General features: G+C 45.0%; 1 protein-coding gene across 3 annotated transcripts in view; it reads left to right on the top strand.

Annotated features, from left to right (window-relative positions):
* VPS13C (vacuolar protein sorting 13 homolog C) overlaps nt 1–12,725 on the top strand; it is a 391,739-nt gene that overhangs the window by 254,197 nt on the left and 124,817 nt on the right. For all 3 annotated transcript variants that reach the window (XM_077264165.1, XM_077264166.1, XM_077264167.1), the window contains one exon: nt 11,952–12,181. In XM_077264165.1, coding sequence (XP_077120280.1) covers nt 11,952–12,181 — 230 coding nt within the window. The remainder of the gene's footprint in view (nt 1–11,951; nt 12,182–12,725) is intronic.

Raw genomic sequence — 12,725 nt, 5'->3', positions numbered from 1 at the left:
ATGTGTAGATTTCTATGGGTATGCGTTCTAGGGTTAAGGGTTAGACAGAGTGGACCTGTAGAATCAGCCCACATTGTTTTCAATCTTCAGCCTCTACTATAATTGGAAACCCCACATTTCTATGAGGAAGAGGACACCAGTTAAGCCACACTAGGCCAGTGTTTCACAATGTGCTATTGCAAGTACAATTGCATGGTCCTATCCCTGAGGCAATGACACTGCAGTGTGCTGTCTGTGAAAAGTATAAACTCCATGTGAATACCCCAACAAAGACATGGCAAACACTACCTGAGGCAGAGAAGCCACATTGGGTCTAGGGTAACACAGACTTACCTTTCAATGTACTTTAACATACAAGTTAATCCATTGAAGGAACTATTTTGTGAAGCATACAGAGTCTGTTGTTAGTTCATGGCATAATATAAAGGAGTGCTGTAATCCGCCTCGTCTTGCGTACATTATTGTACATCTCCCTTATTGATGAACATCCACACATGCCACATGTCGAAATGCACTACAGTTCTGTATATTGTATACATAAGTATCAGCAGATCTGTAGCTGACGTATCATTTATAAATATTGTAAGCTTTCTAGTTTGTTATAGAATTAAATCAAATATATGGATTGTTTGTGGTTAGAGGGTGTTGTTGCCTAGAAATGAAAATGTTTCCTTATTCAATCATGCATTGGTGCAAATAATGCCTGACTGACGGGAAATTACCAATACACAAGCCAAATTGCAAAAATAGATCTTGGCTCATGTGATCTGCCTTTCCCCAACCGTGGGTGATACTGAAGAGAACACCGTGTACAACTAGTAATTAACAATTAGAGGTGACGGTGATCTTGGCTTTGGTTTTAGTAGGCTGGAAGTGAAGCAGTGACAAGCATTTGTGTTTATCCCGTCCTTTTGCAATGTGCTTCCGTTTAAGTGTCTCTCTACAAAAATATCACAGCATTACTTAGCTTTGTCATTAGAGTCATAATAATAGTTTACACCACTGATTCTTGACTGTTAGGTGCAGACAATACAAGTATAACTGCATCTAAAAAAAAAAAAAAAAACACCTCTGCCCTAAATGCGTTCAGAGGACAGATGTCCTCTTTGGTTGGAAATTGGGTAACAAAATATAGGTTGGATCATATATAACTCCCATGAAATCACCAATGTCTTAAACACCAGAAGGTAAAACTTTTCGTTCTGCTGCTTGACTATGTATTGTTCTGCAAATATCGCACACTCCTGACCTATAAATGTACAATGTATTCCCTACAACCTGAAATGGTTAATGGGAACATGTCGCCAGTTTTGACCCATTCACCCAAAGTGAATGCATAATAGAGAAAATTAGATTTTAATGACTTGTATTCTAATCTAAAGTCGCATTCACGGTGTGTTAATTACTCAAGGGAGTGTCTTGGACTCTTGGATGTAAACCCTCTGCACTGTTCATGATTGACGTTTCTAGATGTATAGTGTTTTCCAAATCCAGCCCATGTGCCATGCGGAGATATGCAGATGATTAAGCTTCTACTTATGAAGCGTAGTTAGCAGTTTTCAGGATGTAGGGATTGAGAGCAGAATTGCTGGCAGCTTCCCTTTAAGTTAAGATATGGTGATTTAACGTCTGGTAAAACTAGTTATTATAAATTGGAATACGTCTCTGAGCTCTATTCACAATTCTGCAAATTTTAGAGCAGAAATCTCCAACCATTCCCTTCTGGCTAAATGTCTGTGCATAGGTTAATTGAAACTTGTATCCTGGAAAGCATCAGCTTTTCCCCATTCACTGAATAGTAATCTAATTTAGAGAAAATGTCACTCTACATTCTAGGAGCTATTTGTGGCTTTTCGGAATGCGTCTGTTGACTAGCACCACTAGGATTGTGAATGTAAATCTGAATTAACTTTTTATTTTAAGTATGTAAGGAGATGAACATATTAGCCACGTTCCCCCTTGAGAAACAAGTATATTGTTATAACGTGTAATGTGAATTGTGATATATGTGTTTATGATGGTTGTATGTGTTGGTGATAAGGCTGTACTCTGCCCAGCAACAGGTAGTTGACAGGGACAGTGAGAGTTACTGTCTGGGACAAGCCCAGAGAGTGGGAAAAGGATACCTGAAGGAACAAAGAGAGTTGCTGTCCAGAACTCAGCAATTGCTTGGAGTACATGGAGAAAGGACCTAAGGTCTGATGTGAGCAGTGCTGCATTCTTGGGTGTCCCGAAGTGAGTAGAGACCGAAAAGAAGAGATAGCGAGATTTGCAGCAGAAGTGACTGAGAGACCGAATGCGTTTCTAGAGACTGGTCACTGGAGAGGACTCCCAGTGGTGGGGCCCAGAGTTTATAACTCGAAGAGGTAACACTATGTTGCAAAGGTTTTGTCCCTCGGACAATTTTGAGTGTCCCTGATAGGATTTCATTTCTGAAATCAGCATGAAAAAAATCTATCACGTAAGGTTTTCGAGAAATGATACGAAACATTATAATATTCTGTTCTAATTCTAAAAACTCATAAATGAACTTTTTCTGAAACAGTATATTCTGAATTTTCCACTGCACTGTGCAAAAAAATTCAGGGAAGTTCTTGTTCCCTGAGAACATTTTATTGTATCTTATAGATTTTGTTATACAGAACATGAATATGTGCTCCAAAAGTCTGTATCACGAAAGGTTTTTAACCCATTCATGACCGGAGCTTTTTTTCGGTTTTTCGCTCCCCTTCTTTCCAGAGCCATAATTTTTCTGTCAATATGGGCGTGAGGGCTTACTTTTTGCGGGGCGAGTTGTACTTTTGAACGACACCATTGGTTTTACCATGTCATGTACTCGAAAACGGCAAAAAAATTCCAAGTGCGGTGAAATTTTAAAAAAAAGTGCAATCCCACCATTGTTTTTTGTTTGGCTTTTTTGCTATGTTCCCTACATGCTAAAACTGACCTGCCATTATGATTCTCCAGATCATTGAGTTCATAGACAATAAACATGTCTAGTTTGTCTTTTATCTAAGCGGTGAAAAAAAATTCCAAAAAAAGAGAAAAAAATAAATTGCGCAATTTTAAACACTTTTTTCTTTACTTTTGGCATGCTTCAATAGTCTCCATAGGAGGCTAGAAGCTGCCACAGCGCGATCGCCTCTGCTGTATAGAGGTGATGCTCAGATCACCTCTATGCAGCAGAATTACCGGCTTCCTATGAGCGCCGATTACAGGGTGACGCTCATAGCAAGCTGCCATCAACAACAATATCAAAATATTGTTTAAAAACAGACAGTTAAATATTTCTCCTTCGTCTCATTGGGGGACACAGGACTGTGGGTGTATGCTACTGCCACCAGGAGGCTGACACTAAGTAAACATAAAAAAAGGTTAGCTCCTCCTCCGCCGTATACACCCTGACACTGACCGCAGGCGAACCCGGTTCATGCTTTGTGTCCTTCGGAGGCACATCTCTGGTTTCTTCCCGGACCTTTTTTTTTTTTTTTGCCATGAAGATGAGTCAGGGGCGACGGACCCTTTTGAAGTGGTACGATCTCCCCAAACCAACAACGGGCGAGCACGTGGAGTTTTTATCGGCAAACAGTCACGTTCTTATATAAAAAATTTTAGCGGTGATATATATCTCCTCTCTTTATGTCTTATATTAGCAGTCACGTATGTCTATTCAATTGTTTTCATGCATTGTGTCACTTTACAGGTGATCGTAGATAAATGATATTTTTCCTGGCACCTTTGATAGATAGCCACGTCTCGTGGCACATTACACTCCGGTATATACTCACGTATGTCTATTTAATTGTTTTTGTGCACTGTGTCACTTTACTGGTGATCGTAGTTTTAATGATATTTCTCCTGGCACCTTTGACAGATAGCCACGCCTCCGGCACACCACGCTCCGGCATATACTCACCCATTGTTGGTCAGAAGGTGCACATGTCTATTCAGCAGCCGCTCTGACTTCCGGCCCTGCGCAGTAAGGTCCGCTTGCGTCCCACTCTGCGCTCCAGCGCGGTCTGATCGGAAGTCACTTATAATGGGGCGTGCAGCATGTAATTGACATGCGCCGAATAAACACTGACTACCAATGAGCGCTCTGCACTTACCTATAAAATGAAGGCAGTTCCGTCCAAAACTATCGCCCCCTTTTTGAAGAAGCATTTGGCGAAACGGCGTCGTCGGGGTGGTGGCACTTACATCTTTACATCTTTATTTCTTTGGCTCTCAGGCACTCTATGTGAGTATTTACAAGCATTATATGGATCACTTTTGTTCTATCTGTTGAGGGAAAAATCTCTGGCATTATGTAAGGTCAGGAATAGGAAAGCCCTATTATTGTTTTGCACGTGCATTTAATATGGTAATGGTGGGCGGTATCCTGGCAGCCATAAAAGAGGACTTTTTGAGTGATATATCTCATTAAACCTTATGAGTCAAAGTCCACTTGGATTGATTATATACAATACTTGAATTGATTATATAATATATATCTTTTTTTGATTGGTGTGTGCCAAAATATGTTAGTTCTGCTTGAATTTTTAATCTGTTTTAATAATTTGAATAAATATTGATTATTTTAGTTTTTTGAATGGACCCTCTTTTTCCCTAAATTACATTCTTTTTGGGGGAGGTGTTATTTTCTACGCAATTTGAGGATATATTCTTATATAATAATTGAAGACCGTGTTTATAAATCTGACCACCCTAAGGTTTAGAAACCCTAGGCTGTACAGAGGCATACGACAGTCTGTGCGGCCCGCACTGCATCACCAATGCTAAGGACTGCGGTGATGCAAGGAGGCGGACGGTCCCTCTCCTCACCCCCTGTAGGGAAGATGGAGTTAGGGTGCCTACACCATCCTTTACGCAGCCCCCCCCCTAACTTGAAACTGGGCACAGCTGAAGCGCTCCATCTGCTGATCTTTTTCAGGAGTAGGGGTCTGGGAGGGCTTCTGCTGCAGCGTTTACCTGGACGATCTCTGGCCTCCCCATCTGGTGTTGGATTCCTTGTTTCTGGCCCAGGTTGGGCCTTCCGGTTGACCACGTTCCTGGCGGGAGCGCTACCATGTGTGCATCCTCCCCCTGTAGGCCCCATGGCGGGCGCCCAAAATTTAGCTCCCGGCTTTCGCCGGCGCCAGGCTGGGGAAGGAAATCCCACCTCCGGAAGACATTTTTTTCTTCCGGTCCCACTCCCAGCGCCCTCAGGCCGACGCTGAGGTCTGCCTGGGTCCAAGGTTCCGCCCACAGAAGCAACTATTTCTGTTGGGACTTCCCACCAACTGTGCACGCTTTCTTTTTGAAGATAGGAGACATTGCTGAAGTCTCCTGGTGCGCCCTCTTACGTGTTCCACAGAACGGCCGAGGACTTAGGACTGGGGTAAGTGCTAATCCCCCCCAGCCTGGCAGCTCCACTCTCTACTCCTGCACCTTAACCAAATTCTCCTGCCTCAGATCATATCGGCAGGTCCAGCATTTCTAGAAGGACCAAGACTCATACGGTATTATATTCCTCATGTGTTGCCTGTCGGTCCTCTTTTCCGCATGCCTAGAGTAATCGTCTCTGTGAAGCCTACGATTACGAACGCGCCCAGGAGCCCTCCCCTGTGACTGAACCCAGTGTGTCAGGTCCCCCGGAATGGGCCTTGTCTCTGTCGCAGTCTATGGCGTCACTAATGAGAGCAGTTGAGTCCCTTCAGGTCCCCGATAGGGGCAGTGGTTCGCCTGTCTTGGAGGGGTCCTTCGTCTCACAGGAGCCTCCGGCCTGCAGGGGCCGCTCTCTCACCAGGCAGACACGGGGCAAACGACCCCACACAGCATCGCCCGGTCAGTCCGGTGCCTCTGCATCCATGAGTTCCGTCTCTCGCTCTACCTCACCAGCGGAGGTTAGCGAACAAAGCTCCGATTACTATTCCGAAGGGCCCCTCAATTTAGAGGTGCCTAATTACCAGGAGACAGTGGACAGTCTCATTGAGGCCGTCAACTAAACCCTGGGGATAGATGATGAATCCACTTTGGCCTCCGGTCATAAGGTGTCTTTTAAATGGATCAAAGGGCCTCATAGAGTATTTTGCACTCACCCAGAGATTGAGGAGTTAGTGCAACGTCACAGGGAGCGGCCGGACAGGCGTTTCTTAGGGCAAAAGGCTCTGAATGCAAGATATCCTTTCGCCCCTGAACTCTATAAAAAGTGGGCAGAATCCCCTTCTTTAAATCCACCCGTATCGCGTTTGGCTTCTAAAACATTGTTATCCCTTCCTAATGGTTCTTCTATTAGGGATCCAACTGATCGACTCAGAGAACCTGGCTCGCTCAGTGTTTGAGGCCTCAGGCTCAGCCCTCTCGCCCTCCTTTGCTGCGTCTTGGGTAGCTAAGGCCATTATATCCTGTTTAGAATCAGAGGTGGTGGAGATCTCGAATCAGATCGCTCTGTTGGGAGTCTATCTGATTAATGCATCTTTGGATGCTGCGAACTGCGCGGCACTGGCTGCCGCAAACGCAATTTCCATTAGAAGGGCATTATGGTTGAGGATATGGCAGGCAGACTCAACCTCAAAAAAGTCCCTTACTGCTCTGCCCTATCAGTGCGGCTGATTATTCGGTGAAAAATTGGATCAGCTCATTTCTGACACCACAGGAGGGAAAAGCAACTTTCTCCTGCAGCAGTGGATTAAGCAGCCATTTCATCGCCATCTTAATGGAACGGTTTAAGTCCTTTTGTAACCCTGGGGGGACCGTAGTGGCAAACCCCGTCGGCTCAGGTCGATCTAATCAGAATAGAGATCGTCAGATCTCTTACAAAGCCAACCCATTGGGAAAAACGTGATCCCACCAGCCAAAGTCAAGGGGGATCTAGGTCTTACAGATTTTCAGCCAAATGACTGGAGGCAGGCTCCGGTCGACACCAGCAAAGTAGGCGGCCGCCTACACTGGTTTCACCAGTTCTGGCTCGCTGTCGTTCACGACAGCTGGGTAAGAGAGCTGGTGTCCTCGGGGTACAAGATAGAATTTGTCAGCCGCCCCCTGAGTCGATTTGTTTTCTCTCGTCTTCCCAGATTGGAATCCCGTGTACGGGCCTTATTCAAGGCTGTCGAGTCTCTTCGGCACAGCGGAGTTATCATCCCTGTACCGGAGGACGAGAAATTTCAGGGTTTCTATTCAAACCTGTTCATAGTTCCCAAAAAGGACGGAGCTGTAAGGCCCATTCTGGACCTGAAACGTCTGAACAGGTTTGTCAGCATTTGTCACTTCCAATTGGAGTGTCTCCGCTCATTCATTGCTGCCATGGAAAAGGGAGAATACTTAGGCATCTCGAATGTCTATTGAAGCTATCTTCACATCCCCATATTCCCCCCCCCGCATCAAAGATATCTACGTTTTGCCATAAGCATCCTACATTCTCAATTCACAGCCGTACCTTTCGGGCTGCCCACCTCCCCCAGGGTGTTCACAAAGGTCATGGCAGCCGTTGTGTCCATTTTGCATTCCCGGGGCATAGTCGTCTTGCCTTATTTAGATGACCTCCTGGTCAAGGGTCCGTCTTCTCCCCTGCGAGGAAAGTGTCAGCATCTCGCTGGATACTCTTTTTCGCCTAGGGTGGCTGGTAAACTTAAGAAAGTCATCCCTTGTTCCATCTAAGAAGATCACCTTTCTGGGGATGATCTTCGACACCTCCCGAGGGTTGACAGTCCTCCCCCAAGACAAGGTCCTGGCTCTCCGGCAGGAAGTGCGGCTCCTTCACCAGCCGCTCTCTCATTCCATCCAGTTTTATATGAGAGTCTTAGGAAGGATGGTGGCAGCAATAGAGGCAGTTCCATTTGCGCAACTCCATCTTCGCCCCCTCCAGCATGCCCTTTTGGCAGCTTGGGACAAGAACCCATGCTCTCACCCATGTTCTTGGGACAAGAACCACATGTGCCTTCTGTCCGCTCAGGTCAGACAGGCGCTTACATGGTGAACAGAGTTCCTCTCTTTGACGGGGGAAGCCTTTTCCCCCAGTCTATTGGCTGGTGGTCACGATTGACACCAGTCTTCTTGGATGGGGAGCAGTGTTTCGCCACCACACAGCCCAGGGACGCTGGTCTTCGTGCGAGTCAACCCTCCCGATCAACCTTCTGGAGATTCGGGCTATTCGGCTGCCTCTGAAGCATTTTCATTATCTTCTGGCAGGCCGCCCTGTCCGGATTCAATCAGACAATGCCACAATGTGGCATACATAAATCATCAAGGGGTTACCCGCAGCAGGGTGGCCATGCACGAGGTAAAACATGTCCTCTGCTGGGCTGAGAAAAACCACTCTGTTATCTCGGCAGTCCACATTCCGGGCGAAGAGAACTGGGCATCCGATTTTCTCAGCCGTCAAGGTCTTGCGTCTGGGGAGTGGTCGCTCCATCCCAACGTTTTCCGGCAGATTTGCCAATGCTGGGGAACTCCGAACGTGGACTTGATGGCCTCCGGGATAAACGCCAAAGTACCCAGGTTTATCGTGGATCCACAGGCAATTGCTGTGGACGTGTTGGTTCTACCCTAGAACCAGTTTTCACCATCCCATCCCCCCATCTGTTTCCCCCACTGGCACTGCTCCCGAAGGTAATCAGGAAAATCAAGACAGAGGGGGTCCCAGCAATTCTGGTTGCCCCAGATTGGCCTCGTCGGTCATGGTATGCAGATCTAGTGCAGCTGCTCGCCGAGGCTCCCTGGCAGCTCCCAGGGCGCCCGGACCCTCTCTCCCAGGGCCCGATCTACCACCAGAACTTGGGGGCCCTGTGTTTAATGGCCTGGACATTGAATCTTGGATTCTAACCCAGGTCGGGTTTAACCAGAAGGTGGCTGCTACTATGAGTAGCGCCCGGAAGCCCGCCTCAACGCGTATCTTCCATCACACCTGGAAGGTCTTCTTTGCATAGTGCAGAAGAGAGTGCGGTGTTTCCCCGCTTCATTTCTCTATCCCCAACATTTTAGCGTTCCTCCAAGCCGGCCTGGATTCGGGTCTAGCACCAAGTACCCTCAAAAGACAGATATCAGCCTTGTCTGTCCTTTTTCAGCGCAAGATAGCTACCAATTTACAGGTGAAGTCTTTCATACAAGGCGTTGCTCACATGGTACTGCCTTACAAGGCCCCCCTGGACGCTTGGGACCTTAACCTGGTCCTAGGGGTTCTGCAGGAATCTCCTTTTGAGCCTCTTCAGGACGTCTCCTTGACATACCTTTCCTGGAAGGTTGTTTTTTTGGTGGCCAAACATCCTTTAGGCAGGTCTCGGAGCTGGCGGCTCTATCCTGCCGCTCTCTGTTTTTACTGTTCCATCAGGATAAGGTGGTGCTCAGGCCAACACCCTCTTTTTTTGCCAAAGGTGGTTTCCTCGTTCCACATTAATGAGGACATTGTCCTGCCCTCATTTTGTCCAGCTCCAAAGCACCGTGTGGAAAAAGCTCTCCATATGCTGGATCTAGTGAGAGCGCTCAGGAGGTATGTGTCACGGACGACATCTTTTCGGCAGACAGACACGCTGTTCGTCCTCCCCGAGGGTCGCAGGAAGGGACTCGCTGCCTCATGATTGACCATAGCCAGGTGGATACGATTGACTATACAGGATTCCTACCACATCAGAGGCGCAGTTCTGGCTGGGATCAGGGCACACTCCACCTGGGCAGTGGGTGCTTCCTTGGCACTTGGACACCAGGCATTGGCAAAACAGCTTTTCAAAGCGGCGACCTGGTCCAGTCTACACACTTTTTCCAAACACTATAGTATCCATACTCGGGCTTCGGCAGATGCAAGTCTGGGTAGAAGGATTCTTCAGGCAGTGGTAGCGCACCTATTGGCGGTAAGTGCCTAGGGCTTATACCGTTAAGTCAGTTTCCCACCCAGAGACTGCTTTGAGACGTCCCACAGTCCTGTGTCCCCCAATGAGACGAATGAGAAATGTGTATTATTGTGTTACCGTAAAATCCTTTTCTCCGAGATGCTCATTGAGGGACACCGCTCCCACCCTGTTAGCCTGATGGCTCCTTTTTGATTTGTTTCTTTTTTTTTTTTTTGCATTTATCAGTCGGTTGTTTCTGGACATGTTGGTCCTGCGTTAAAGCTGATTTACTTTTTGTTCTCCTACTGTTTTTGCACCAAACTGGGTTCGCCTGCGGCCAGTGTCAGGGTATATACGGTGGAGCAGCTAACCTTTTTTTTTTATGGTTACTTAGTGTCAGCCTCCTGGCGGCAGTAGCATACACCCACATTCCTGTGTCCCCCAATGAGCTTCTCGGAGAAAAGGATTTTACGGTGAGTAACACAAAAAAACATATTTTACCTGACAAAATGAATCCTCGGTGACCTTGTGCTGTAATGTCAGTATTGTCCTTTGAGTCTTCCCCTACCCAGGAGATGTGGTATGCTGCCTACACGGTCAGCCGAATGATTCACTGCGCCTGCGCGCAATTCAATAATAATAATGATAAGTTCAATAATAAGTGCTTGCATATGTGTAGATCAACGATTTATGTTGCACTGTGTTACAAAGGTTTTGTCCCTCGGACAATTTTGAATGTCCCTGATAAATTTTTTTCATGCTGATTTCAGAAATGACTTCAGATTTTTTCTATCACGTAAGGTTTTTGAGAAATGATATGAAACATTATAATATTCTGTTATAATTCTAAAAACTCATATATGAACTTTTTCTGAAACAGTATATTCTGAATTTTCCACTGAAATAACATAAATCATTGATCACTCTGAACCTCCAAAGTCCTTGCCTCCCCCCGTTTAGTCACCCAGGCCGCCGGTGTCCAGGAGAAAATGGCATGCTCATGCGCATTTCCAATTTTCCATTAGGGTTAGATTTGGGCTAAAGTGGGTTGGGCTTACAGTGGGTTGGGCTTACAGTGGGGGTTGGAGTTAGAATTGAGGGGGTTCCACTGTTTAGGTACATCAGGAGGTCTCCAAACGCGACATGGCGCCACCATTGATTCCAGCCAATTTTGCATTCAAAAGTCAAATGGTGCTCCCTTCCTTCTGAGCCATACCATGCACCCAAACTTTGGCTTTTCCCCACATATGGAGTATCAGCGTACTCAGGAGAAATTGCACAACAAATGTTGTGGCCCATTTTCACTTGATACCCTTGTGGTAAAAAATAAATTGGTTTCAAAGTAAATTTTTCTTGAAAAAAGTAAAATGTTCATTTTTTTCCTTCCTTTAGTTCTCGTGAAGCACCTGAAGGGTTACTAGACTTCTTGAATGTGGTTTTGCGCATCTAGAGGGGTACAGTTTTTAGAATGGTGCCACTTTTGGGTATTTTCTGTTTTATTGACCCCTCAAACTCACTTCAAATGTGAGGTGGTCCCTAAAAAAAAAATGGTTTTGTAAATTTTGTTGGAAAAGTGAGAAATCGTTGGTCAACTTTCAACCCTTATAACGTCCTAACAAAAAAAAATTGTTTCCAAAATTGTGCTGTTCTAATGTAGACATGTGGGAAATGTTATTTAGTAACTATTTTGTGTGACGCCACTCTAATTTAAGTGTACAAAAATTAAAAGTTTGAAAATTGCAAAATTTTCAAAATGTTTCCAAATTTCCTTTTTTTTTTTTTTCAAATATCAACACAAGTTATATCGAAGAAATTTTACCATTAACATGAAGTACAGTATGTCAGGAAAAAATAGTTCTCAGAATCAGTGGGAAATCTCAGAATCCGTGGCATACGTTGAAGCGTTCCAGAGTTATAACCACATAAAGTGACAATGGTCAGAATTGTAAAAATTGGCCTGGTCATTAAGTACCAAATTGGCTCTGTCACTAAGGGGTTAAGAGCCCAAAGCCTATTTGATAATGTATAATATCATAGATATATTTAACCTCTCATTGTTAACATTTAATGCTTTCTTAATTTGATTAAAAATAGTGTTGTTATATTCTTCCATATTCTCTATTATATTTTTTTTCCTTCCTCTTTTAGCACCTGCAACATTGAAGAAAATGAGTTTGATGGCATTAATCTTGGATCCTGAGATAGTGTTTGTAGCAAGTCTTGCAAAAGCAGATGCCCCTGCCTTAGCCTTGTCTTTTCAAGGCAAATTTACTCTTTCTGATGTAAACACTGAAAAGAAATTGAATGCCGTTGTAAAAGAATTCAAAGTTTTAGCTTGTCCTTTTCTCCGACAGCTAAGAGGCAGCAACATCACTACGGTATAACTCTAAATCCATATTTTGTAATTTTATTAAAGTGCCAATGCTTAATGCAGCCTGCTTCTCCCTTCTCTGCATAAGTCATATTATGATTTATTTCTGTTCCAAATAAGTAACATTGATTGCTAGTGGCTCCTGGTCCTTGTAGACCAAACAAAAATGATTATTCTGACCAATCCTTGTGTTTCTATAGCAATATTCCATCAGTATAAATGCCATTATTGTTAGGAATATATGACAGTACACCAAATAGCCTAAACTGTAAGATAAATTGTTTTGGTATCATAGACCTAGTTAAAACATAAATCTGCTACTTAAAGGGAACCTGTCACCCCAAAAATGGAAGTTGAGCTAAGCCCACCGACATCAGATGTAGATAAGCCCGCGATGAATCCTGAAAGATGAGAAAGAGGTTATAGTATACTCACCCAGGGGCGTTCCCTCTGCGGTCCGGTCCGGGGCCTCCCATCTTCATAGGATGAAGTTCTCTTCTTGTCTTCACGCTGCGGCTCCGGCGCAGGCGTACTTTGCGCAGACGCCGGGC

This window comes from Ranitomeya variabilis, chromosome 5 (assembly GCF_051348905.1).
Source record: "Ranitomeya variabilis isolate aRanVar5 chromosome 5, aRanVar5.hap1, whole genome shotgun sequence".
NCBI classification, from domain to species: domain Eukaryota; kingdom Metazoa; phylum Chordata; class Amphibia; order Anura; family Dendrobatidae; genus Ranitomeya; species Ranitomeya variabilis.
This window is presented reverse-complemented; position numbering and strand designations above follow the sequence as displayed.